The sequence below is a fragment of the Dipodomys ordii genome, unplaced genomic scaffold (assembly GCF_000151885.1).
Source record: "Dipodomys ordii isolate 6190 unplaced genomic scaffold, Dord_2.0 Scaffold54, whole genome shotgun sequence".
Classification (NCBI taxonomy): domain Eukaryota; kingdom Metazoa; phylum Chordata; class Mammalia; order Rodentia; family Heteromyidae; genus Dipodomys; species Dipodomys ordii.
Window position 1 is genome coordinate 1364204 of NW_012267270.1, and position 22792 is coordinate 1386995.

At 62.0% G+C, this 22792-nt stretch overlaps 1 protein-coding gene across 1 annotated transcript in view; it reads left to right on the forward strand.

Annotated features, from left to right (window-relative positions):
• Shank2 (SH3 and multiple ankyrin repeat domains 2) overlaps positions 1-22792 on the forward strand; it is a 283271-nt gene that overhangs the window by 47012 nt on the left and 213467 nt on the right. The window contains exon 9 of the mRNA XM_013020959.1: positions 3001-3067. Within this exon, the coding sequence (XP_012876413.1) occupies positions 3001-3067 (67 nt within the window). The remainder of the gene's footprint in view (positions 1-3000; positions 3068-22792) is intronic.

Sequence of the window (22792 nt, forward strand, 5' to 3'; positions counted from 1 at the left end):
GCCGGCTCCTTTCCTGGTGTTGCTTTCCCTTCTCGTCATATGGGTGAGACAGAACTTCCCAAATAGTCAGGCTTCCGTTCCTTTTTTCCTGACAGTCCCTTCTGAATTCAGCTCACAGTCGGGAGCCCCAGCTGCTCCTGCCGCGCTTCGCCCCGAGATCTCCAGTGCGCACCCAACTTATCACCCGCAGGGCTGCCTTCCTTCCGCCAGGACCAGCAACGCTCTCTGCCACTTTGTCACAAGGACCCCCCCCCACGCTCCCATTTCCCGGAGCCTGCCCCCCGCCCCCCGCTGAGATGCCAGAACCACTTCAGCATGGATATTTAGAGCACTCTTGCAGCCTGGAACCACGATCCGATGTGGAAGCCATTTCTCCATCTTAAGATGGCTTGCAAAAGCGCCGCACTCCTAGACCTAATGTGTGTGTACTCCCCAGAGACAGGACCGGCAGGGTGCAGAGAGAGAGAGAGGATGGCACACACATTTCCCCGTGTGCCCGCATGTACAAGCGAGGCCTGCCAGGTACAGTGGCTCACGCCTGTAATCCCAGCTACCCAGGACGGTGAGATGTGAAGAGTTGGAAGCCAGCCTGGGCAGGAAAGTCTGTGAGACTCTTACCTTCAACGAACCAGAAAAAAAGCTGGGAACAGAGGTGTGGATGAGGGGTAGAATGCCAGTCTTGAGTGAAAAGGCTAAGGGGTAGTGCCCACGCCCAGTTCAAGCCGGAGTACTGGCACGTGAACACACACACACACACGCACACGTGACCCTTACAAAGGCTCCATTTCTCAACTTAAATATGGTTTCCTCTTTTCCTCACGCAGGATTACAATGGGAGCACCCCCCATGGGCTGTGCCGTGGTGTTTGGCCACTTGGGGTGCTCCATGCGCCCTCACCTCGGGGTGTCTCGGTCTGCTGTGGCGTTATTGGGGTGGCAGGGAGGTAGGGTGTGTGTATAACGCCAGCCTTGTTCGTGGGTCAGAGCCGTGCGGGACATGAGACACTGAGGCAGGAGTGGACGCGTCAGCTGGACGGTGGGGGCTGCCTGCCTCACGCCCGCCTGCGTGGCGTCCTCCACCCCCCCCCACTGCTGGGACTCTGCGCTCTGCCACGTGGCTCTGCGCTCTGCCACGTGGCTCTGGTTCTGGTCTCCCTTTGGGCCTGAGGGCCCGGGCCCAGGACCTTGCTTTCACCTGCCCTGGCGTAGCCAGTGCTGTGCTGTAGCTTTGGCTGCAGGGCCGCACTGGGGTGACTTCCTGTGGACTTCCCCGATGTCTGCCCTGGGGTGCAGGAAGAGACTTACACTGACCCGAACCCCGAGGGCCCCCAGGTGCTCGTTTGAACGCTTGCTTTGTCTGCAGTGAGAGGGACTACCTCGAGTCTGACCAGAAAGTTGGGGCTCCGGGGCATGAGCGGACCGCTATGTGCTGTGTGTGTTGGGGGTGGAGCCTTTCTAGGTTCTGGCCTTGTTGAAATCTGTACTGCTGTGAATACTCTCCCTCAGAGACTCCAGACAAATCGGACAGGGCGCCTCACACCTGTAATTCTGGCTGCTCCAGTGGCTGAGATCTAAGGACCAGAGTTTGAAGCCAGCCTGGGCAGGAAAGTCCAGGAGACTTATATCTCCAGGGAACCACCAAAAAGCCAGGAGTGCTGGGCTGGCCTTGCTTGAAAAAGAAGCTAAGGGGCAATGCCTAAGGCCTGAGCTCAGGTCCTAGCACACACACACACACACACACACACACACACACAAGACTAGAGACAGCTGCTGGTCCACGCAGGCCCTAGTGCAGTGGTCACTTGGTTGCAGGACACAGCGGGGGTCTCTAGGAGGCGCTGTGCAGGGTTGGGTCAAGCGGGCCGAGTGAATGGATGGTGCTGCGAGGGCAGTGCATGGAGCGTGGGCAGTGCGTGGAGCGTGGGCAGCGCGTGGAGTGTGGGCAGCGCGTGGAGCGTGGACAGCGCGTGGAGCGTGGGCAGCGCGTGGAGCGTGGGCAGTGTGGGCAGCGTGGGCAGCGCGTGGAGCGTGGGCAGTGCGTGGAGCGTGGGCAGTGCGTGGAGCGTGGGCAGTGCGTGGAGCGTGGGCAGTGTGGGCAGCGTGGGCAGCGCGTGGAGCGTGGGCAGCGCGTGGAGCGTGGGCAGTGTGTGGAGAGTGGGCAGTGTGTACAGTGTAGGCAGTGCGTGGAGCGTGGGCTCAGATGAAGCGCGTGGAGCTCAGGTGAAGTGCGTGGAGCGTGGGCAGCATGTGGTACATGGGCAGCATGTGGTACGTGGGCAGTGCGTGGAGCATGGGCAGCGTGTGGAGAGTGGGCAGCATGTGGTACATGGGCAGCACGTGGAGCGTGGGCAGTGCGTGGAGCGTGGGCAGTGCGTGGAGCGTGGGCAGCATGTGGTACATGGCCAGTGCATGGAACGTGGGCAGTGCGTGGAGCGTGGGCAGCATGTGGTACATGGGAAGCACGTGGAGCGTGGGCAGCATGTGGTACATGAGCAGCATGTGGTACATGGGCAGTGCATGGAGCGTGGGCAGCGCGTGGAGCGTGGGCAGCATGTGGAGCGTGGGCAGTGCGTGGAGCGTGGGCAGCATGTGGTACATGGGCAGCATGTGGTACATGGGCAGCATGTGGTACATGGGCAGCATGTGGTACATGGCCAGTGCATGGAACGTGGGCAGTGCGTGGAGCGTGGGCAGCATGTGGTACATGGGCAGCATGTGGTACATGGGCAGCACGTGGAGCGTGGGCAGTGCGTGGAGCGTGGGCAGCGCGTGGAGCGTGGGCAGCGCGTGGAGCGTGGGCAGCATGTGGTACATGGGCAGCACGTGGAGCGTGGGCAGTGCGTGGAGCATGGGCAGCATGTGGTACATGGGCAGCGCGTGGAGTGTGGGCAGTGCGTGGAGCGTGGGCAGCGTGGGCAGCATGTGGTACGTGGGCAGCGCGTGGCGCCAGCCTCCCCCGTGGGCCCGTGGTGCTGAAGCGTGCGCCCTCCCCTCTCCGCAGGTGGCCATCATCGCGGGTAACTTTGAGCTGGCAGAATACATCAAGAACCACAAGGAGACAGACATCGGTGAGTCGCACGACGATAAGCTGCAGAGGCGGCCGGCTTCCGGGAGCCCCCCTCCCCCCCCTCGGGGCCTGCTCTCCCTCGGGGGGCGGGAGGGCTGGGGTGCACGCCGCCTCCCGACAGGCCGGCCCCCCCCCGTCTCTCCCCACGGGGTTTCTATCTGTGGGGACAACAGACAGGGTGGGGAGGACAGGGCCACGAATGGGAAACCCATGCTGGATCTGGAGCTTTCCATCCGTCTTATGCCTCTCATTTTCCTAAATATTGCCCCACATCAATTCTCCTTAGAGAAGAACTGTCGAATGTCGGGCTGCTGGGGCTGGCCGCCGCTGGGCTTGGGTCCAGCCTCCCAAGGCCCCAGTGCTGGGGGTGGGGGGCCGCACGTGGGGTGGAGCAGGGGCAGGAAGCGATCTCCGCAGGGGTGCTGCGAGCCCCAGACTGTTCCAGAACATAGCCTTAAAAATACAACCCCCACCCCAAAGGGAAACCCAGGGAAGAAGTGAGGCAGAGAATTAGCTCGTGCCAGGCAGTGGGCAGGGCCCCACCCCGGCAGGTTAGGTGTCTGGGGCTCCTCCCATGTGTTTATGGGATGGACGTCTCCGTGGAGACGAAGGAAGGTGCTGACCACCCTCCCCCTCTTCAGTGCCCCTTGTGCCAACCAGGAGGGCCGTGCCCGGGGCTCCTCCCCGCCCCCATCGCCCTGCGGCGGGCTGGGCCCCGCCCTGCCCCGCGGGCAAGCCTGCTGGCCTGCTGCCACCGGCCCGGGCCTTCCACAGGACCTGCAGCGGGGAGCATTCTGGCTGGACCGGCAGCGGTGAGCTTCAAGAGATGGAGCCGTCCCATCCAGAGCCGGCAGGGGCTCGGGGCGGCGTCTGCCTCCCCGTCGCTCGCCCTGCCTTGGGGTGGGGGTGAGACCGCGTGTTTGGCGCCCACGCGTGTCGGGGGTGTCGTGCTTGCATGGCTGTGGAGCCCCGGGTGCGGCCCGCGTCGCCCGCCGCTGCCCGCGTCAGAGGCTGCACCGATGCCCCTGGCATGTCCGTCCTGCGAACCAGGGCGCGCCTCGTGGCTGCTCTGAGCTGCGGGGCCTCCGTCCGTGTCGGCTTCCCGCAAGTGCACCGCGGACACGGACGCATTCGTGTCTGCAGTCACTTAGCAATGCCGTGAGCCAGCTTCTGCGTGTGGGGGACTGGCTTCCTGCCACCTGCTGGGGGGGTAGAAGCATGTCTGGGACTCCAGCTGCTGGGGGGCGGGGGGCAGAGGCTGCAGGGATGGGCCGTGCCTGGAGATCTCACCCTGAGCTGTTTCTCAGAGCTGTCTGCCATCTGGAACACTCAGGGCCCCCTTCCTGGGGTCACTGCCCGCCCATCTAAATGGCATGCACAGCAGCGGGCAGTGCTGGGGCTTCCCTAAGCCGACCGTACACGGAGCAGATGGGGACTCTGCCCCCCGCCCCCGAGCCTGTCAGCCACCACTGACCTCAGATCAGCTTGGGCAGCACACATGAGCTCTTCTCAACGTCCTGCGGAGCAAACACCATTCCCAACAAACCTTTGGGGTAGTTATTATCAAGTAGGGGGTCGGAGGATCGTGGTCTGAAAGGAGCCCAGGCAAAAGCCTGAGACCCTGTCTGAAAAAAGCTGGTTGGAGGCCTGGCTCAGATGGTAAAGCGTCTTGCCCAACAAGTGGGGAGCCCTGAGTTCAAAGCCCAGTGCCACCAAAATAAGAAGGAGCTCCTCCACGGGGGTCAGTTACTTTAGACAGCGTCTTGCTGTGCGGAGGCCACCCAGGTTGGGTGCCACGGTGCTGGGATCGAGGCCCGTGGTCCGGTGGCCATGTATGCCCAGCCTGGGCAATGCCCTGACACACGGAACAGAGTGAGTGTCCGGTGGTGCTGGCTTTGGGGGCCTTCCTGGGACCCCAGGGAGAAAGGACAGTCCGTAAGACCTCACCCTGGCAGGTCCCTTCTGCGTCTGCAGAGATGTTAAGGGCACACAGACTGCTGTGGGCTGTGCTTCTGGTAGACGAGTACCCCTCCCCCCAACTACGGGGCCTGGGCCGTGTGTGTGTGGAGGAGGCCCGCATGTCCATCCCCAGAGCCGTGTGCAGGTCTGAGGCCGTGTGTGTGTGTGTGTGGAGGAGGCCCGCATGTCCGTCCCCAGAGCCGTGTGCAGGTCTGAGGCCATGTGTGTGGAGGAGGTCCGGATGTCCATCCCCAGAGCCGTGTGCAGGTCTGAGGCCATGTGTGTGGAGGAGGGCCAGATGTCCGTCCCCAGAGCCGTGTGCAGGTCTGAGGCCGTGTGTGTGTGTGGAGGAGGCCTGGATGTCCATCCCCAGAGCCGTGTGCAGGTCTGAGGCCGTGTGTGTGTGTGGAGGAGGGCCGGATGTCCATCCCCAGAGCCGTGTGCAGGTCTGAGGCCATGTGTGTGGAGGAGGGCCAGATGTCCGTCCCCAGAGCCGTGTGCAGGTCTGAGGCCGTGTGTGTGTGTGGAGGAGGCCTGGATGTCCATCCCCAGAGCCGTGTGCAGGTCTGAGGCCGTGTGTGTGTGTGGAGGAGGCCTGGATGTCCATCCCCAGAGCCGTGTGCAGGTCTGAGGCCACGTGTGTGTGGAGGAGGTCCGGATGTCCGTCCCCAGAGCCGTGTGCAGGTCTGAGGACGTGTGTGTGTGTGGAGGTCCATCCCCAGAGCCGTGTGCAGGTCTGAGGCCGTGTGTGTGTGTGGAGGAGGCCTGGATGTCCATCCCCAGAGCCGTGTGCAGGTCTGAGGCCACGTGTGTGTGGAGGAGGTCCGGATGTCCGTCCCCAGAGCCGTGTGCAGGTCTGAGGACGTGTGTGTGTGTGGAGGAGGCCTGGATGTCCATCCCCAGAGCTGTGTGCAGGTCTGAGGCCACGTGTGTGTGGAGGAGGTCCGGATGTCCGTCCCCAGAGCCGTGTGCAGGTCTGAGGACATGTGTGTGTGGAGGAGGTCCGGATGTCCGTCCTCAGAGCCGTGTGCAGGTCTGAGGCCATGTGTATGGAGAAGGCCTGGATGTCCGTACCCAGAGCCCCGTGCAGGTCTGGCTGCACTGAGCTGCCCTGCTGTGGGGCAAATGAATCACCAGGTGGAAACAGACGGTGTTCACTGCATGCTCTGGGCCAGGGTTTTGCACAAAGTGCGGCATCTACCCAAACCTCTGCGTCTACATGTTGGCGTCCCTGGCTCCCCCAGAGACGGGGCACGCTGTGACATAGGAGCTGCAGGCCAGGATGCACGGGGCTCCCCGTGGAGGGATGGGGTACAGCTCGCTAGGGGCCAGTGAGCAGCCGACCCACTGCACCTCTGGAGTCCCCTCCCCAGGAAGAGGGACAAGTGTGTGTGCGTGTGCCAGTCCTGGGGCCTGAACTCAGGCGCTGGGCACGGTCCCAGGCTTGAGGTACAGCTCAAGGTTTTTGGTGGTTCTTCAGAGATAAGAGACAGATTTTCTAGGCTGGTTTTGAACTGCGATTCTCAGATCTCAGCCTCCTGAGTAGCTAGGATGACAGGCGTGAGCCACCGGCGCCCGGCCTCTGCTCCCTTCTGAGCATACCACCTGCATCCCAGGTGCCGACGTGATACTGAGACCCAGGGGCACCACGCGCATCCCCAGACTGAGAGCCCCCGAAGCCATGTGCTGTCCACCCCAGCACTGCGGGTGCGGGGAGGGGTGCCTGGGGAGAGGAAGGGCCGGGGGGGATCGGCGGGACGTGCATCGCCCTCCCGCGCCTCCCACAGGTGCTCCCAGGTGGGCCGCCCATCGCCTTCCTGCTGTGGGTTCTGCGGCTTGCCACACTGGTGCTTCCAGTGGCCTGGGCGGCTGCCACACTGATCTGTGCCGGCCAGGCCATGGCGGGGGCTCCTCGGGGACCCCTGGAGGCGTCGGGGTGTTCCCCATCTCGCTTGTGTCTTTCAGGAGTTATAGTGGGGGTGGGGGCGGCATCCTGCCCCTGCTACCCGCAGCACGGCTTGACATGTAAGGCGCACCCCCTCCTAGGAGAGACGGGAGAACGGAGGCCCAGCCCGAGGTAGAGGCCGCCCACCAGATGTGCAGCGGAGGCCGGGACACCGAGGCAAGGCAGCCTCCTCCGCCTGCCAGGGCTCTGGGAGGAAGTGGGGGGCGGGCCCACCTCTAGCCCTGGGCTCCTGTCCCGCTCAGCGCTCAGGGCGGGGCACAGAGCCAGGCCGGGTCAGTGTTGGAACTCTCACACGTGTAAATGGAAGGACTGTGCTTCTGACGGCCCGAGGCCGGTGGCTGGAGCCCTGGCTGGGCACGGCGCTTTCCAGACCCAGCAGCCTGGGCCATGGAGTGTTCACGCGCGCATGCGCCTGTTTTCTGGCTGTGGAAGAGGTGTCCTTCCTGGAAGGGGGCACGCGCCGCGCTCCATGGCGGCATGGGGGCGCGGGGAGATGGCAGACGTGTGCGTCCGCAGTTACTGGGCGCCCAGAGGCCTGTGGATCGAGACGTGGGGGGGCAGCGTGGGGAGCTGCGTGGGCAGCTGCGTGGGGAGCTGCGTGGGCAGCTGCGTGGGCAGCTGCGTGGCCTCAGCGCCACGCTCCTACACAGGCGGCGTGCACGTGGCTTCTCGCAGTCTCCACTGGGTTTTTTGGTTGGTTTGTGTGTGTGTTTTGTAGCCTCTTCTTAAAAAAACAAAAACCCAAAAACCAAACATGCCCTCCGCTGGGCTATTTTATCGGCCAACTGGAAGAAAGTGGTGTGGAGAGACCGTGAATATCAAAGTTAATCCCTGGCCGTGGCAAGCGCGTGTAGCGGCAGCTGAGCCGATGAGCCGGTGAGAGCCGAGCGGCTGAGGAGCCCGGCCACAGACTGTTTCTGATGACTTCCGCAGGACAGCAGCCCCCCAATACAGGGCTGGTGGGGAGCTGGGGAGCCCCCCTCCCAAGCAGCCCTGCAGATAGCAAGCATGTGGCAGGGTGATGGGCTTCAGTGGGAGATTAGCCGCTTCACACACCGCGCGTCAGTGGGGATTGCGCCTGGCTCTGCGGGCAGCTGCACGGTCGGATGGATTAAATGATATGGGCTGTTCTTCCTCCTCGGAGCAAGGTTTGTTTTCCTACGCTGGCTTGTCCTGTGGGGAGAGACGCAGGAGGGGTGTGTGCGTGTGTGCGCAAACGGAGCCACTGACGGTCCTGTGGTTTGGTGCAGGCTTAGCCAACTGGGGCCTGGATCTGGTTGCTAGGTTTTCACTGTATAGATGGTGGAGGAAGGGAAGGACGGAGGAAGAGGAAGGGAGGGAAGGAAGGAAGGGCTTGCCAAATGGGTTCTTAACGTATGGCTGTGTGTGTGTGTGTGTGTGTGTGTGTGTGTGTGCGTGTGTGCGTGTGCGTGCACTAAGCCCCAGCTCCCTGAGCGATGGTTTTCTGTGCACCTGTGTAGCAGGAGCCACCTGCCGGGAGCAGATGTGCGCTGACCTGCGCACGTTTCTGTTTTCCTGGTGTCTGGACTGTGAGATGCACTGCTCCCTCTGGAACACGGTGGAGATCCTGAGTGAGCCCCGGGCCCTCTGTGTCTCCGGGAGGAAGCAGCAGACCCCAGGGGAAGGCCCCAGTCTGACTCCTTCCCGTTTGCTCGATTGGACCGTCTGGAATCCCCCGATGTCCTGTAGATTCTCTCCCTGCCCTTCTCTTCCAGATCTGGGGGGGGGGGCTCTAGGCGTGGAAGGGCCCCATCCTGTGTAGCATCTGTTATGCTGGGAGCCAGGGATCACCCCATGCTGGCCTCACACTCACGGCCTGGTTCCCTTCAGGATGCACACTTTCTCCCTAGCAGCTGCACAGGACGCTGCCCCATTAGTACAAAGACCAGGGGACGGTGACTGTTCTTCCTGTCCTCTACCCCACAGGTAACTGGCCTGACAGGAGGCTTGGGGAGGTGATTGAGCGTGTCCCGGTGACCCTGCAGACCCAGTGTCCTAGAGAGCGCTGGTCCCCTCTCCGCAGCCCCCACTCCGCCCAGAGCTCCCCCTGCCCGCCTCACCCCAGGGAGGGGAACACCTCCTAGGAAAGTCTGAGCCAAATAGAACGCGAGCTTGCTTGCCTTCCCATGGTGGCCTCATTCCTGGAAAGTTCCAAGGCAATGAAAACCATGCAGAGATCTGCGGTGGGCTCTGGCTCCCACCTGTGACCCCAGCTCCGCGGGAGGGAGAGACTGCGGGTCCTGCTTTGCCGGTGGTGCATTGCCCGGCCTCCAAGCCATGAGCCACGCGTGGATTGGAGACTGTGGGTGAAAGGATGAGATCAGAGAGGGCGGGGGCGTGGCTGGAGTGTCGGAGCAAGCACCTGTCTAGCAAGTGCTAGGCTCTGAGTTTAAATCCTAGTCCTGGGGAAAGAAAAGTTGGTTGTGTTTGTAAGTCAGCTGGAGGCGGCACACTCGGATGAGCGGTCACCCACATGGCCACCCGCAGTCCTTCAAGCCCCATGGACAGACCCGTAAGCAGAGTGCCGGGCCCCTCGTCCGTCCCTGGCCCTGGGTGCGCGCCTGGGCCCTCTGTGTGCCTGGGTGAAGACCCTGAAGTGGCCCCTTCCCGGGGGTGTGGCTCCACGCCCCAAGGCTAAGGATGCCTGTCCTCCCCTCCTCAGGCCGGGGCCTTGCGGGTCCTGTGTCCAGCCCACGCCTGGTCCTGGGGTTCCTGTGCTGGGGCCCAAGTCCCCCCACCCCACCCCCACCCTGCAGCCAGCCTTCCTGTCTCTTTTTAGCTCTTTCAGCAACGCTATCTTTTCTGACTTGGGGCACCATCTGCTTTTTTTTTTCTTTTTGTGCAAGGTCTCACGCTTGAAGGAACTCAGGGCCGGTCCCTTGGCAGGTTCATTCATTCAAGGCAGGTACTCTGCTATTTGAGCCACCCTTCCACTTTTGGCTTGTTGCTGGTTCATTGGAGATAAGAGTCTCCTGGACTTTCCTGCCTGGGCTGGCTTTGAACAGTGATCCTCAGATCTCAGCCTCCAGAGGAGCTGGGATTATAGGTGTGGCCACTGGTGCCCGGTGGGAAGTCTTAAGGATTCTGTGAGGCCTGGGGCCCTGGAGCTGAAGAAGCCTCAGTAAAGCAGGGCCTGCAGGCCTGGGCTCCCGCGGGACTCGTCCTGGCCATGGGAGCAGCCGCAGGGCGGCCTGGGCCTCGTGGCTTTGGAAGGAGCCTGTGGCCCCGTCTCCTGCCAAGGCTGCATGGAGGATTTCCTGCTGGAGGGAGCTAAGCCCAAACGCAAACACGGCAAATTGAGAGTTCTCAGAAGCCCCTTGTGGGATTTCAGTGTTCAGCCTCATCAGGCAGGTGGAGACTGTGGAAGAGGATGAGGACGGAATTAAATAGGACAGGGGAAGGTTCATAGCCGGTCTAATGATTGGGAGTGAGGCTGCACAGGGCTGTGGGGAGGGGTGGAGTGAGGTGGGGCGGCTTCCACCAGAGCCAGAGGGTACAGCTATGGAGGAAGGGAGTGGCGCAGGTACCAGGAAAGCCGTGGAGGCCAGGTGCCGCGGCTCACGCCTGTAAGCCCAGCAGATCTGAGGGCAGTGGTGGAGGCGGGGCCTGGTGCTGAGCTGCTCTGGGTGGGGTCTGCTATGGGCTGGTCCTGGGGCCCCAGAACAGCCCCGCCCCTCTCTCAGCTTCCTGTCCCAAGAGGGTCTCTTCCTCTGTTACCCAGTCTGCCTTTCCTGACAGCATTGGCAAACTGACCAACATACCTGCCGGTGATCGCCACCCTGAGTGTGCAGGGAAGAGCCCTGGGCAGGTCCCTGTGTACCCCTCACAGCCCTGCTCCGGTCTCTTCTTCCTTCCCTGGGTGGGCCCTGACTCTCCACAGACTTTAAGATGCACACTCTTTATTTACTTGTTTCTGTGTGTGTTTTCTAGTCCCAGGGTTTGAACTCAGAGCCTGGTGCTTGCTTATGCTGGTGCTCTACCACCTGAGCCACACCTCCGGTCTGACATTTTGTTGGTTAACTGGAGAGATGCAATCTCGCAGACTTTTCTGCCCAGGCCGGCCTCAATCCTTGATCCTGCAGGTCTCAGCCTTGTGAACAACTAGGATTACAAGTGTGAGCCACGGGTGTGCAACAGAAGTGGGGCCTGTGACTTAAGCCTGCGTCGCTCTGCAGCACACACGTACACCCACAGGCCCCCGTCGCCCCCCCCCACAGTATGCTGGTGGCTTCCCTCCCCCTTCACCTAAAGCGAAGTCTGAAAAGTAGTTTTTTAATAAGTAACCATCAGTCTTGACCTGAACCAATTTGAGGCTATTTATAGTCTTTATTTATCTTCCTGGGTGTGATTATTCATGATTATTCGTCCGTCCCTTGCGGCCTTCTCCCTGCGCACTGTGATCGACGCTGCCCAGGCTGGCTTCGGCATCACACGGTGAGCCACATGCCTGTTCCTGGCATCGGACCCCACGCGGCGTGAGCACCAGGATGCCTGGTCTCCAGTGCCGTGGATCTGCATTTGTTGACTGAACCCGCGGCCCTGGACCCCAGACCCTCCGGGACCCACCTTGTGAGGGCAGGGGTCCCTTTCTACTGCTGTGTTGTGGCTGGGCTGGGGTTCGCATTAAACATTAATAGGATCAATTGTGGAAATGGCACCTGGCTTCCAGGAACTCTTGGTTGAGTTCCAATGGGGCCTCTTGCCCAGCAGCTGGCTGCCAACCCCCGTGTGCCCACAGGGGGTTCCGGCAGGAACTCTCAGGGAGCCAGACCCTCTGCGCCGGGCAGGGCCATGGTGAGGAGCACACCCTTGTAGTCTCCAGTGTCTCTGGTCCTCGAGGGCTGGGTGGGCAGGGTGGTGGCCAGTGCAGGGTCAGGGATCATGGAGCCACCACCGAGGGCCAGGGGTGTTGGTGCTCAGGGATAATGTCATCAGGGTGGAATGCTGTCCTGGTGGTGCTGGGGGCGCTGAAGTGGACATCCACGGTGTCCACGGGTGTCCGCTGTGTGGGCTGTCAGATGGGCCGTGCATGGGGGACGGGCCTGCCGGGGGCAGCGTGGCTGCTCTGGCTGGTCCAGCCCGGGCCCCTCAGCTCACTGTCCCCCGGCACTCCCGCGGGCGCCTTTTGCTTGGTCTGGCCCCCTCTCACCTCTCAGAGATGTGCCTGGGGCCTTGCCTGCCACGGCCTTGCCGGGCTTGCCGGGCACGCTGGGTCCAGGGCTGACAGCAGAGACTCTTGAGGGCCCGCTGATGGGATGCCCTGGGGAGGGCGATCCCCACTTCGGGCAGCACCCTGTGGGTGCTTCTCGGGACAGGGAGGGGTCGGCGATGGCCCCCGGCTGTGGTTGGGGGCTCGGGGAGGCCGAGTCCCAGAGGAAGGCCTGGCCCGGTGTCAGACAGAGGGCCCATCTCCCTGGCCCAGGTAATTCAGCAAAGCTAATTAGAGCAAAGCCAAGAGAAAAGTGACCAGAGTCTGAGAGCTGCGCCCAAACACCGCAGACAGCAGAAGGACAGACAGGCCCAGAAGACAGCCACGGTGGCCTCCGCCAGCCAGCCCCGGCCAGAAGGCGCCATCTCCCGGCTTGTGTGCAGGTGAATGCATGGGCCAGCCGGCCTTTGCACCAACTACGTGCAGGTGCTGTGACTCGGCGCCTCCTGCAGAGCTGACCGCAGCCGCGCTGGGGGCTTGGACTCGGGTTCGTGGGATGATGCACACCGGCCTCACCTCTCCTCCCTGCCGATCCGTACCTTGTGTGGTGACCGTGACATTTCCAGTAGACACAGGAACCACCCAGCACGTCTGGTCCTGTGGAGACCCGCATGCGTGAACCGTGTGTATGCGTGCACCGATGGTGTGTATGCATGTGTATGCGTGTAGGCTTGGTGCAGCCAGTGCGTTCAGGAAGTTACTCCTCTAGGACGTCCCGGCTTTGTCTCTCCTGCCCCCCCCAGGCCTCCCCATTCCAGAGCAGATACTTGGGGTGCTTTGGGGCTGGGATGGCAGCACAGATGTCATCAGGAAAAGACGCCGGGAGGCTTTGTCGGCCTGAATGTTCCGTGTGGGTCCTGTCTGTCTCCAGGAGCCCGCTGTCTCTGAATCCTAATTTCTCATGGCTGTGTCTGGGGGTGCTCTTGACAAGGCTTTTCCTGGGTCTGGGCCCTCCAAACCCACCCCTTCATCTGCTCCACCAGGAAGTGATAGCTGCAGGCTCCGTCTGGCCGGGGGGCCTCTCCTGCCGGAAGGCGCAGACCTGGGCAGGTGGCAGCTTGGTGGTGTGGACGTCTAGTCCAGAACTCAGGGACCCCCAGGCCTCCCGGATGCAGGGATTTGGTGCCAGCAGCCTTGGGAGCCTGGGGGTGGGGAGGTGGCCCCCACTGGGGGGGCAGGAGCAGAGGGGGCGGGAGAGGGGGGGGTCCCTCAAGACCCAGTTCACACAGCTGCCCCAAGCGGTTGTGGACACCTAGGAACCGAGTGGGGGGGGCGGCGATGGAGGGTTAACGAGGACAAGAAGGTGGGGCCTGGGCCCTGGCGGAGCCATGAGAAAGCTTGGCGGATTCTCTTCTAAAGGCACCGACCCCTCCAGGAGGGACGGACCCCCAAAAGCCTCACCGAGGTCCACACGTGGACTTGGATCCTGAGCCCAGGGCTGGGCTGGAGTCTGGGGTCCGGGACAGCATCTGGGGCATCTGGTGTCCACCGGCACGGCCAGGCTCGGGCGCGGGTGGCCAGGAGCCCAGCTCTCCCGCCCGGCAGGCTTGCTCCCCGCCACGGCGCCCCTCCCGTGGCTTCTCGAGACTTTCGGGCTGACCTTCCCTTCCTTCTCACTCCTCTTCCTCGCATCTCCTTGACTCTCCAGCTTCTCCGGGAACACAGCCAGGGAGCCAGCGACGTTGCCGCAGCAACAGGAGCTGTGCCCGCTCTGCCCAGGCAGGAAAGAGACCCGGTGGCCTCCGGAGCGGAGTGTCCCTCCTTTGGCCCCGGCAGGTGCCGGGGCAGGGCGCGGGGGGCCTGGTCTGCCGTGGCCAGCTCTCGGGTGCTGTCATGAGCACCCTGTCCTGGGGGGGCCGATGACCCTTCCTCCTAAAATACCCCCTGGTCCTGCTGGGTCAGGACCACCCTCTCAATTTTGCGTTACCCTCTAACCTGTGTGCAGACCTGTCCCCGCTTCTAGGCACGCGGGTGAGGACTTTGGTCTCTGAGTTTGGGGCGGGGACACGGGTGTTAGTGGGCCTCATAGTTGATACCAGGAGGCCAATGCAGGGAGCCCCGCCATTGCCCAGCCAGCCCATGTAGGATAGCGGGGTTGCTGGGATAGAGGACTTGACCGCAGAGCAGGTGCTGTGGAGATGGGGTACCGTGCAGGGAGAGGCTCAGAGCCTGGGAGGTCAGAGTGGAGGACATCAGGGCCAGCACTAGATGGGCCGGGCCAGGCCGGGGTCCTGAGCCTGTGTGGCCCCTCCTCCGAGAGATGTAGGGGTCAGAAAGCAGAAAAGGTGGCTGGGAAGGGGCTCAGTGGTAGAGCGCTTGCCTTGCATGCATGAGGCCCTGGGTTCGATTCCTCAGCACCACATAAGCAGTAAAAGCCGGAAGTGGCGCTGTGGCTCAAGTGATAGAGTGCTTGCCTTGAGCTGAAGAGCTGAGGGACAGCACCCAGGCCCAGAGTTCAGGCCCCACGACCAGCAAAAAAATAAAAAAGAAGCAAGCAGAGAAGGTTCCCAGCAGGAGGGCGGGGGAGGGGTGCCAGTCCCCAACGCCCCTGGGGGGGGCAACGTGAGCACTTGGGGTTGGGGGACCCCAGTCCACCTGCCCCTGAGGCTCACAGCCCCGTCCCCTGGAGGGCGGCCTCTGCCCCTCCCCCGGACACTCAGCCCCCTCTGTGGATGTCAGCTGGTCAAGACCAGACTCCCTGAGCCCTGATGTCCAGCTGCCAGCCAGTCCTGTCCTGTCTCCTGTGTCTGGGTCCCGGGCAGCATGGACCAGGGCGCGGGGCCCTCCCACCACACTTCTGGAACCCTGTCTCTACCCCGCAGCCCTGAGGGGTCTTCCAAGAAAGTCAGTCTGAGCCCCTCCCCCCAGCCCTCCTCGGGAACACAGCTGCATAGCCAGCGTCCTCCCGGGCCGCCCCCCCCCTCGGCTCTCTGTGTCTGCCCTGCCCTCCCTAGACCACCATATCCAGACTGGGCACTTCTTGTTCTTCTTGATCACAGCCCCGTGCTGGGCTTCCCTGTGGGTTAGGTCTGCCGCTCTGTTCCTGGGCCTCCCTGCGGTCAGGAGCTGCCGCCAGCCGGCCCCAGCACGCGGCAGGTCCTCAGCGAACCTGTCTGGAGGGACACCACCCCTGGCAGGTCTGTCCTGGCCTTGGGTCTGCATCCGTCCATCAGGAGCATCATGGGGCACAGGCTGTGGCCCGCCAGGGTGACCACGGAGTTCTGTTTGCACCTGGCTCCAAGTTCTGGGGAAATGGCCATGGCTCAGCACAGCAGAGGGCTGGGGCGCGGGCGGCGGGCAGCTTGGCACCATTCAGTCTGGGGTTTGCAAATTGCTGCCCAATTTGGCTCTAAAAGGCCTCCTTCTCTTGCCAGATAGGACTTTTGATGAGGCTTTGATTGGGGTTCGGCATGAGGCCGCGTGGGTGCGGTGACCCCACTGGGTTCAGGGCTGGAGCCCGAAGTGGGTCCATCTCCGGTGGGCACTCGCCGACTGCCCTCCGGCCTCACACCGTCGCTCCTTCCCGCTCCACTGCAGGGCAGGGGTGGAAAGAGGCCAGTTCTAGGTTTGAGATGCACTTTTCCAGGGGAAACAGGCCGAGCGGCACAGCCAGCCTGTGAAGCCAGACCCCCACTGCAGCCTCCGGGGGACCTAGCTGGGCCCTGGCAAAGGCCAGGCAGGATTTGCCAGCTGGGTCCTGCGGTGCCTGTCTGGCCGGTGGGAGGCTCACACACCAGCCCTGGCCCCCAGGAGCCTGGCTTTGCCCAGGCTTGTGGCAAGGGGCCCTGGCTGCTGCTGCGGCGGCTGCCTTTGTTGGCTAGAGGGGGAGGGGGAGGGGAACGCAGAGGGAGGAGGCGGGCTGTCCACTCGTCGTCTGGGGGTGCAGCTCAGCCCAAAGGACTGAGGGCAGACCTGAGAGATACGGCAGAGAACCCGCAGAGCACTGTCCTCTCTCTCTCCCTCTTTCTCCCTCTCCCTCTCCCTCTCTCTCTCACACACACACACAATGCATGTCATAAAACATACATAACACCATCACACACCTCCCCCTCAGCCCACACATATACACACGTACACATGCACACACACACAATGCATGCCATAAAACACGCGCCTCACACAACACAATCACACATCTCCTACTCCTCAGACCCCCCCAACACGCGCACACAATGCATGTCATAAAACATACACCTCACACACAACCCAATCATACACCTCCTACCACTCATACTATACACACACACACACTCTCAACAACATCACTAGTTCATCATCATGGCCCTGAGCAGGCACAGTGGTCTTGGCTCACACATCTTCCTGTGTCTATATGATTCTGTTTGTCTGTTTGCAGCCTTGAGGGACAGGGTGAACTTTCTTCCATGCTTTTCGGGGATAGTAGCGAAGGCCCATGCGACTTCCCATTCAGCCGTACGGCAAGGGCCACGTCCTTGCCCAGAGACATCCATACACCTAGCAAGAAAGCAATGTAATACAGAAAAATCTCGGGTGCATGTAAACATGAGTGTGTGTGCATAATTGAATGCATTGAGCCGTATTAGCTGTGCATTAGGCTTGGGCCGGGGCAGAGAAGCTGGGGAGAGAATGTCCTCGGGACCCTGGGGATGATGAGGACAGGATCACAGTGGGAGTGGAGCTGGGGTGTGGGCAGGGTCTTTGGACAGGCACAGGCTGACGGCCCGAGCTTGCGCCCCTGTGGAGCAGCCCCCAGCTGGAGTGGCGGACTGGCCCTCCCCACGGGTCACCCGACGGTCGGGGTGCGGAGCCCGGGTCCCCTCGGTGCTCTGAGTGTTACCGGGGGCCTCTGTTCCATACTGGTCCTGGAAGAGAGGGCTTCATGGGGTCACAGGTCGACCAGACGCCAGCGCCTGTGGGGGCCTGGAGCCAGCCACAGCCTCCCAGGATGGCGCCCCCCTTCACGAGGCCGCATCAGCCAGCGCCAGGGCTGCACCTCCTTGTTGTGTGCTTTAGTCTCTCCAAATTTCTGTGAACTTTCCTTGACTCTGTTGTGGGGGGAGTCCATCCATCAATCATCTACCCATCACCTGCCCATCCACCATTCATCACCTATCTGTCCATCCACCCACCTATTATCCATCCTCCATCTACCCATCCATCCACCTCTCCATCATCCATCCATCTATATTATATCATATATCTATCTACACACCCACCCATTCGCCCATCATTCATCTGTATACATCGTATATCATCCATCCATCCACCCATCCACCCATCCATCATTTACCATCCAGCCAGCCAGTCATCTACCCATCTACCCATTCATCATCCATCATCCATCTATACATGTTATATCTATGATATATCAAACATCTATCTACCTACCCATCCATCCATCCACTCACTCATCTACCTCTCCACCCATCCATCTACCCATCCATCCATCCACCCATCCATCCATTCACTCACTCATCTACCTATCCACCCATCCATCCATCATCCATCCACCCATCCATCCATCCACCCATCCATTCATCCACCCACCCATTTACCCATTCATCTAGCCATTGATCCACTTTTCCCCCAGCCGGCCGGCCATCTACCCACCTCGCCATCCACCAGCCATTCTCCATCCATTTGTCCATGGAGAGCAGCTAAGTGCTCAGCCCCAATGCTGCAGAGAAATGCTGTAGCAGAGAAAAGAGAGAGGGGAAGTCACAGGGGAAATGGACAGCCCACCAGTTTAAAAAGCTCAGGGCAGACTTCCAAGAGGTGACAGTGGGCGAAACGCTGTGCGGGGATGGAACGCCGCGTACTGCGCCTTCTCCAAGCCCTTCTGGTGGAGGAGAGCCCAAGGGGACCTCCCGGCCACCAGAGGCACAGGGGCGGGGCACGGGCGGGAGACACAGGCCCGGCTGAATGGAGCCAGGAGCCAGGTTCCCTGTGGAACCTGGATTCAAAGCAGGGCTCAGGTTCCATTCAAACAGGACGGAAAGTCTTCCAGGGGTCTTTGTGAAGAAGTGGCTGGGATTCAAGTAGAGCCCTGCCTGCTGCGGAGCCCCTGGCCTCCAGGGAGACAGGACATGGGCGCCCTGGGGGGGGGTCACTAGGAATGCCTGGGCTGGGGCGTGCAGGGCGCAGCAGGGGGAGATGAGGGGCAGCAGGCTGGGGCATGCCGGGCCTGCGGTGAGACACAGGCGGCGCATGCCCTGCCCGAGGGGCGTGCGGCATTCAGGGTCAGGCAAAGGAAGGCCCCGCTGTGCGCGCTGTGATGTGGGGGCCTGGCAGGGAGCCCCTGTGAGCCACGGGGGGGCCTGGCCGGAGCCACGGCCGCCTCTCGCCCTCTGTGGAAGTCAGCCCAGATGTGCCGGGTGCCCGGGCAGTTGCCTCTGGGTCTCATCTAGCCGCTGGTCCAGGGAACTCACCCCTGCGCAGAGCAGGGCTCCAAGGGGGGGGTGGCGGGGGCTGTGTTAGGTGGGAGCGGACCTGTGTGCACAGGTCCCAGAAATGATCACCCTCCGGGAGCCGGGCGGCTGCGGTGCCGTGGCCCCTGAGGACAGCAGCTGGGTCTCCTGGAGCTCGTGGGGCAGTCGCTTGGTCCTTGTGGCCTCCTTCGGGTAGACGTCGGCCTTTTTCATTGTGTGTGAGGGCTGCTGGCTTTCACAGCGGGTGGCGGGGAGGAGGGGAATCTCGAGTGGCGGGGACGCGAGGCCCCTCGTGCCGGCGAGGACGGGGGTCCCGGCTGAACATTCCTCCCTTGCTCCTGGCAGGGCAGCGAGGGGTTTATCAGAAAAGGGAGCCAGGTCACAGGAGAGAGAGAGAGAGAGAGAGAGAGAGTGTGTGCTGGGGCTCCCCCGGGCTCCCGGCGGCGGGGCCTAGGCTTTTGTGCTCCTCTGGGATTTTTCTTTTGTCCAACATGGCAGCTAGCTCGTGAGGGTAGCCTGGCTGCGCTCGCTGCGGGAGAAGCACGTGGCCTGTACTTTCTCCACAGCAAGGCAGGTGCTGGATGACCCAGGCTGACAGACGGAGCCTGAACTAAAGAGGGTGATGCAAGTCCCAAACGCCTGCTACCACTCCTGTCAAAGGAGGCCAGAAACGGCCCGACAGGCCAGGAGCCCGGTCGGGGGCACCCAGCGTTCCCAGCGGTGCTGGCGGCTGGGTGGACCAGGCAGAATTCCACTAGACAAAGGCCCTGGGGCGGGCCGACCTTGCAGAGTTCAGAACCAGCTCAGCCATGGCTTTCGGGCTAGGACTCGGCGTGGGGTCCGGAACACTGCACTCCAGCAGAGCGGGAACCACAGGCCTCCCCGATGGAGGGAACTTGGCAATGAAAGAATTGGTCCTCTGAGGGTTACACCCAGCCTCCCGTGGATGGCAGTGGGGGCCGGTCCCCGGAGCGAGGGCTTCTGAGCTGATGGGCTGAGGGAGGGAGGGCTGCAGGACACCCATCAGGAGGTGGTTGGGTGTTGGAAGGGGGTGACCCCAGGGACCTTTCCCCACGCTTCCGAGATCCAGACAAGTGTGAGTCCTGGGGGACTTGCTCAGAACCCAGCATTCTAATACTGGAAGTTTCTGGAAGCAGGGCTTCCTCCTCTGTGCTATCTGTGTCAGAGTATTTCCTCCTAGCAAATCGCCTGACCAGATTCATTTGGAAGAGGGCGTGTGGGGAGAGCTGGTCTTGTTGTTGTTGTTGTTGTTTTTTTAGGAATTAACATACATTGGTAGCAAGAAGGTTCAGTGCTACAATTACACACATGCATATGGTGCACTTTGAACACATTCACACCCTCCATGGCCCTCCTACCTCTTCCCATCCTCCCCCTCCTCGAAAACGTCCTCGATGGAGTTCCTTATGCTGTTGTTAGATGATGGACAGACAGACAGACAGACACATTCATGCATACATAGACACAGATACACAGACTGGTGGATGATAGATACATAGTTACACAGGAAATAGTTTTTTCTGGAAATGCACCCTCCCTCCCCCCTCAGTGTCCCCTCCCCCGTCCCTCCCCCTCCCCCTCCCTGGCATCTCCTGGTCCCCACACATCACGTAACTGAGATGGTCAACCGTCATCCTCATTTCAGTGCGTGTTTAAGGAGCGGTGGGAGCCTGTGGCATTTGGCTCTCTGTGCTCACCTTCTCTCGCCCAACCAGATGCTCTTTGGCTCGATCCATTTTCCTGAAAAGGATGTGATTTTCTTTCCCCCCTTTATGGCTGTGTAATACTCCATAGTATACACGTATCCTGTTTTCTTTCTCTATCCAGCTGCCGTTGGGCCCTCGGCTGGTCCCACCTTGTCTCGCGTGGAGTGCACAGACGTGTGGATGTCTTTCTTGTACACTGGCTTAGACTCCTTTGCACACAGGCCCCGGCGTGCTCGGCGTGCTCGGGCGGGTCGTGGGGAGGTTGGGGAGGCTTTGGGGACCCCCTGCTGGCTCCCCGTGGCCGCTCCGGTTTATGTTCCACCACGGTGTCTCGCCTTTCCCGCCTCCTTGCCGGCACTTGTTTGTTGGCCGTGCTGACTGGGTGAGCTAGGGCCCTGGTGTGGCTTTGATCCGCGTGTCCTCAGTGGCTGACAATGTGGACATTTCTCTAGGTCTCCGTCAGCCATTTCTATGTCTTCCTCCGAGAGCTGTGTGGGGTCCGCGGGCCCATTTACTAATTGGGTTATTTTTTCTCCTGCCTCTGTCCATCCTGGATAATGGTTCCGTGGCTCACCCCACCCAGGCCTGGCACCGGCAGCAGAGGTGGCAGGCTGCTCCTGCTTTGCTGGTTTTCGCTCTGGTTTTAAACCTTCGGCGTAGGGACAGGACAGTGCCAGAGCGGGGCCGTTCGCCGACGCCGACGGTGCTCACGCCCAGGGCGCGCTGTGTAGACAGACAGGAAGCAGCAGCACTGCCTGGCTCTGCTCCAGCTGTGCAGCGGCTCGATCTGTCCTGCCCCCTCCCCCTGCGGCCTCTGCCCTGACCCTTGTCTGAGATCCCTGGGGCTTAGCCCAGCGGAGGCCAGCCGGCCCTGGGGTCCGCCCGCAGGCCGCCTTGGGCTCCTGGGCTGACGGTGGGGGACAGCTGCCCTCACCGGACCCTACGCCTGCCACTTCCCAAACCTCCACCCCCAAATCCCTGGCAGCCGGTGGGCAGATTCTTTTAGCTCCTACTGTAAGGCACATTTGGATGAAAAGAGGAGCCAGTCACTAGTGTTTAAAATCAGACTTCACGTGAGAATCCGGGGTTCGGGCTGCTTGTTGAAAGAAGCCGCGACAGTATCATGGTGGGGAAATGGCTGTCCTGGGGAGTCCCCGGGCCCCGCCCCCCTTCATTCTGCTCCAGGATGCAGGCGGTGGCCGCATGTGTGGCCTGGTGGAAATGGTGGTGCCACCGTCCTGCCCAGCCGGGCAGCAGAGCCTCACCCTGTGTCCCCGGCAGCTCAGTGGCCAGGAGGGGACCCCTGGGAACACTCCCAAGACTCCCTGCCGGGAGCTGGACTGGCTCTGGGCCCACCCTGGAGGGCAGATGGCCGGCACTCAGTTGGGGGGGGCGGAAGGCTGGCGGCCCCAGGGCATTGGTCTCCTGCAGCCCACCGACAGTGTGGCAGGACCCAGGACGCACCCGCCCCAGCTGGAGGTTGGGTGGGGGGCCTGAGCCGTAGGGGGGGCCGTCGGGGGGAAAGGGGGGCGCTCAAGCAGCTTCCAGCCACCGCCTTGCCAGAACCGTTTCAAAGTAATTAAAGCTACCGCGGCAGCCTGGCACGCTCCCCCCCTATTTTTAACCGTGACAGCAGATTTGGGGACTGATGGCGTCGCTTCTGGCATGTCTTTCTTGCTTAAAAGTAGAGTGGCAGCCCCTGCTGGTGCCAGCCCTGCCCCCCCTGCCCCGTGTGACCAGGCCGCACTCAGGGAACCCCATCTCAGGGACAGGGGACGAGGGGGACAGATGCCCAGGCCAAGCCCACAGCTGCCTCAGTTTCCCCAAGGTTCTTGTAGGACCTTGTAGGCACGGCCAGTAGAGGATCAGAAGCATGGCCAGCGAGATCTTGCCCGCTGAACCCGCACCCTCCCTCATACAGCGAGGCCATGCTGGGTTATTTGGGGGTATCCTCCCCCGCAGCTGAGGTCCTGGCCGCTCAAGCCAGGGGCTGTTCCAGTGGACACGGGGGGGGGGGCAGCAGGGAACAGTCCCGGGCCGGAGCTGCGTCCAGGCCGGCCAGCCTCGGAACGCTTCCCGCCCACGTGTGCAGCGCCCTCTAGGGGGGCGTCCTGTCCAACAGCACCTCAGGGGTGGAGCACCCCCTCATGGATGTCAGGGGCGTCGTGGGCCGGCACAGGTGTGTCCTGGAGCCCGGAGGAGCCCACCCCTCACCCAGCCTGTCTTCAGCCTCGGAAGCGGCAGTGTAGGGCTTGTATCCTGCTCCGTTCGCTGCTCCTGCTTGGCCTGCAGCAGGATCCCCCTCCGCTAAGGACCCTTGGCTGTCCCCATCCGCTAAGGGCCCTTGGCTGTCCCCCTCCACTAAGGGCCCTTGGCTGTCCCCCTCCGCTAAGGGCCCTTGGCTGTCCCCATCCGCTAAGGGCCCTTGGCTGTCCCC